This window comes from Glycine max, chromosome 1, assembly GCF_000004515.6.
Source record: "Glycine max cultivar Williams 82 chromosome 1, Glycine_max_v4.0, whole genome shotgun sequence".
NCBI classification, from domain to species: Eukaryota; Viridiplantae; Streptophyta; class Magnoliopsida; order Fabales; family Fabaceae; genus Glycine; species Glycine max.
Genome location: NC_016088.4, coordinates 55,888,046 through 55,892,821, shown reverse-complemented (window position 1 = coordinate 55,892,821; position 4,776 = coordinate 55,888,046). Strand labels below are relative to the sequence as shown.

Sequence of the window (4,776 nt, the reverse complement as noted above, 5' to 3'; positions counted from 1 at the left end):
ATTTTTTAAATGAGATTATCAAAAGTATATGATATTAATTTATTTTTTTAATTAACGTAAATTAATTATTATTATTTTCCTTATATTTCGGTACAGGAGAGTGCCATCTTTACTAAATTGATGATGATATAAAACCACTAAACACTTTATTTCACTAATAATATAGTTCCTCTGTCTAAAACTAACTCGAGCATCTATGCAGGTACACCCAGCTCGCGGCGCACACGAAGAGCCTTTTGACGTTGGCGCGTACCAACCGTGAAGTTGCTGTAACAGTTGGATCAAAACATTGATTTGATTAAAAAAAATATAAAAGAACATTTTTGACATTACGAACGAGTGATACTAAATATTTTGGAGTCACTGTAGATGTATGTGAAATTAATTACTTTCTGAACAAAATAGTAGGGAACATTGGACAATGATATGAACATATTAAGGTATTTGTTTCATAATCTCATCTATTTAATGTGTCTCTATGTTCAGATGCCACTTGATTGTATTTTATCGGATCTTCCTTCTCTACTGCCTTTTAGTAATATGACTGCCTTTTCATTTTAGAAAATGTAATACCGGATGGTAACTACTATCTAGTATTGGAGGTCAAGTCACAGCTTCTAATACATGTGCTGATACTGTGTCCTCCTTGGTAAAATGAACCTAGTTAGAATGAACTTTTTTGGTTTTGTCAGGAGAGGGAATAACTTGTAATAAATAATGGAAACAACGAAGAAATTTTGGGCTTTGACAGCTGACACAAATTTGAAACTAAGCTGAAAGATTCTCTTAAATAACATCACCTTCTTTCTGAAAATGGGAAAACCCCGAGATGAGAAGTCCGAAGCAACCAATACACATATCAGCAGTAGCACAATAGGCAATTCTAAACAGGTGAGTGCAAAGTTTCATTTATTTATTTACTTGTTTGTTTTGTTTTTTAATGTTGTTTTCCCCATTTTAGCTAAATTGTTATCACTTACCACTTGTTTGATGTTTGACAATTTCAGGCTATAGAGAAATCAAATGAACATCCTGAATGGTTACCTGGTGGCTGGAATGTGTGGACTTCAGAAAACTCGAAAAAGTGGTGCAAATATGGGTCATGGGTATAAGGTGCTAGACAAAGTCTCTTTGAGTAATGATGTGAATATTACTGTTACAGACCTTGGAAACTTTAATTAAGCCATCTTCTATCCTTTTGTGTGTATTTGTTTATTCTTTTATTTGCCTGCAGTATGTTCTTGTTCTTCCATAAATGTAAGATTGTTGTTAGTTAGGAGATAACCCTGCTAGCAATATATAATTGCCAGTATAAATCTATAAACTGCATCACTCCTCAGGTATCCAAATTTGGAACACAAACAAATATTTCCGTACAAGCTTCTGCAGTGGAATTCTTGGAAATCTGAATCATGATATTAACAGGCAGTCCAAGGGAACATTAGCTAAATGCTCAATGCTTGGGTTGTTCATGGCAGGAACATCACAGGATCACCCACAAATATGTATAGAATATGCACTTGATTCGTAATTTCAAGTGTGGCTATTAGCATGTGGGTCAACTGTAATTTTGTTCTCTTGATCTGTCTGGCTTTTGTTCTGTTGTCTTGTATTGGTTTGAGCTGGTTTTTTGGGACATATATTTCTAGACTATATTCAAAATATTTATAACAGTTTTGTTCATTGGTAAAACTGTAAAAAGTATACTCTTCAATTAATGTGAACATGTGATTCTGTACCTCTTGGTATTTTATTTTCTCTTGATCGGTTGTTACAGTATTAAATATTTTGCATATTAATGACATAACCGTAACATGGCTTTATCCTTTGTTTTGTACTTGCATTCTCCTCTATTAATTATTTTTAAAATTCTAGAGTAAAAATTACTAGTAAAATATCTGGATGAGTGTGTTATGTATTTGTTGATTGCAGTTAATACTTCATAATGCATCTTATCATACTATAAATCTGTGTTTCTTGTTGCAGTGTTACATTGCTCCAAGTGGACACAAATTCTACTCCAAACCAGAGGTGTTACGATATCTCGAGACTGTAAACAGCTACAGTCACACTTCCAAGAAGGAAAAGATATGCAAAAGCAATGTTTGTATCTCTATATCTCTCATCCCTAGTTTTCTTTTCATTCTTCTTTTGTAGTTTACTTTATTATCAAACTGGTAGCTTCCATTTTTTTTTCTTATCGTCACCAGTTGAGGATTCAGTTGATAATGGACATGCTAGGATTTCTGAAACTGATATATCTCCCAAAAATAAGTTGGCTGAGAATGTTACAGGAATCAGCAATGACAAAAACTCACGTGTAAATTCAAAGAAATCCAAGAACAAGAAAGAGCTTACAATGCCTAGGCGGTTGTCACAGCGACTTGCTGGCCATGAACCTGAGGTACTGCTTACTGAAAAAGCTATTAAATATGCCACTAGAAAATTCTGCAATGACAAGCCAGCTACTACTGAGATTTTAACTAATGGAGTGTCTGGGCATCTTCATATCCGGGAAGAATCCAAGCTTGTTCTGCAGGCATCTGACAGGTTGAAAACATTATATGGTGAATCATCAAGCAAGAGTGACAAGTCATATGATCCCCAAACTGTTCCCAATGAACAACTGCAGAGGCTTGAAGCTGAAAATGTTGCTGATGACAGATCAGATCCACTGTTCCCCACACCTTTTGGGGACTGGTCACATCCGTGCCTAGAATTTGAAATTGAGACTCTTTCTGGTGCGTTGCTAGTTGATGCTCCCACTGCCACTGCTGCTGCTGGCATTTTGCCTGTTATGACTCCTGATGTTAATGCCCCAGCAAATAAGGAATTACTTGATAACCCCAACCAATCCCAGACCAAGAAAGAGTTTAGTACTGTTTGCAAGCCATCGAACAAATTCTGGACCAGTTCGAGTTGACACTACTCCACATTCTGTGGAAATGATCCTAAATTTGCAACTAGAGAGTCTTAAGGATGAAGACAGTATAACCAGGAATTTTAATGGAAGAGAATCTCAACGTATTGAACCTATTAACGCAAGAGAAATTGATATAAACAAAACAATACTTGAAGAAGAGCCACAACCTGAAACAATAAACCATCATGTTAAGAATAGTTTCACATCGGATAATTCATGAACATAATAAGTGTTTATATAACTGGGAAGACCACCCCCTTATGAACAGGTTTTTAAGTGGACCTTTTGGATGTTTTTGCTGCACTATAAAATTTCTGGTGGGTGCCGCCAGCCCTGACTGCACTATAAAATTTAATACATGATAATTTTGAAAGACCAGTTTGTGTTTCATTTATGGATACTTGGTCAGATGCATGCCTAGAATTTGCCTTTAAGACTCTTACTGGTGCAATGCCAGTAGAGGAAAATATAGCCATTCAAGGAAGATTCCAGGAACCTTTGAATGCCGTGACCAAAGAGTTGGTGGCTCGACGGTGAGCGTGACGGAATTTGGAATTCCCAGCATTTCTCATAGCCAGGACAACAGTCATCATTGAGCCTACATGGTTTCTCGGGGGTTGCTCCTCAAAAATAATACTTTCAGTATAGTAATAATTTTCAGAGAAGGTGAAATCGAAAAACATTGCTGGCTATCCCTGGATAATTAGTAATCGTGGACTGTACTTGTCTAGACAGCTAAATCAATGTCACGATGCATCCTGGTGGCATTTGTGAATTCATTTTGAACAGAAGCTCTGGCTGAGAACATCTAGGTGTTAACTTCGTGAAAATGCTTGTGATTTCAAATACCTGTGAAAACAGAATTTATCAAATCGAATAGAACTCCGGGTGTCAATTTCAAGAGGGTAAGTGCGGACGATTTTTAGACCAGTCCAGAAAGGAAAGTAACAACTTAGAACTAGTAGCATCAAACCTATAGGGGAAACGTAACGGTAATTATTGCTAACAATCAGTGTTCAGATTTATGAGGTAAATAAAGTTTAAATTGTTAAGTACCATAAACTAGAGAGTCTACTTAAATATATAAAAAATAGTAATTACTTTATAACTAAAATAGCATGATAATATTAAATATACAATATTGCAACTATATGTTGTGAAAGTAAATAATACATGATAACATTTTTTTTTTTACACTTATCATAAATTATGTATGTAAATGTTTCGGTTACAAGTCATCTCTAGACGACGGCTCAAAAATGGCTTTTGGCCTATAACCAAAGAGCATCCAAAAATTGTGTTCTGCCTTCTAAGGTTCCAAGAAGAGCATTTATATACTAGTAAGATTGATGAATAATCTCCTATTATTGTGGTTGTTACTGTGGGATTGGTTTCTCATACCACGAGAGTGGCTCCCTATACCATGGGAGGAGTGTCATTTCAAGTGATCGTAATTTCGTACCTTGATTTTTAATTGATGTATAAAACATATAATCTGAGTCTGCGCTTAGGCCAAAGGAATTGACCACGAGCTAGGCCTAAAAGAAGTCGTTTGTGAGTTTGGCGGGAAAAAATTGACCACTCTGACCATAAAGCTCAGTCTAAAGGAATCAATCAAGAACTTGACCATAAAACTTGGCACAAAAGAAATTAACCACGAGTCTAGTCATAGAACTCGAGAAAAAAAAAAAAGTATGCAACCCTCCATGCATAATTGAATAAAGGAAAAAAAAAGTGACTCTACAATTTAACGACAACAATCTCATACCGATTAATTTATGTACTCAATAATAACTCTGCAATTTATCAATGTTAAATATTCAATTTAGTTTTTTTTTATAAGATAAAACTTT

At 35.3% G+C, this 4,776-nt stretch overlaps 1 protein-coding gene across 2 annotated transcripts; it reads left to right on the top strand.

Moving 5' to 3' along the window:
- Positions 1 to 269: 269 nt before the first annotated feature.
- LOC106799024 (uncharacterized) lies at positions 270 to 3,301 on the top strand. Of its 2 annotated transcripts, none has more exons than XM_041017188.1 (4): positions 270 to 440; positions 693 to 891; positions 1,008 to 1,113; positions 1,987 to 3,301. In XM_041017188.1, the coding sequence occupies exon 4, from the start codon at positions 2,102 to 2,104 to the stop codon at positions 2,921 to 2,923; it is 822 nt and encodes a 273-aa protein (XP_040873122.1). In that variant the 5' UTR covers positions 270 to 440; positions 693 to 891; positions 1,008 to 1,113; positions 1,987 to 2,101; the 3' UTR covers positions 2,924 to 3,301. The 2 variants fall into 2 exon arrangements, with proteins under 2 accessions (XP_040873122.1, XP_014632458.1); XM_014776972.3 differs by lacking the exon at positions 270 to 440 and having other exon boundaries at positions 453 to 891; positions 1,987 to 2,103; positions 2,295 to 3,301.
- Positions 3,302 to 4,776: the final 1,475 nt, after the last annotated feature.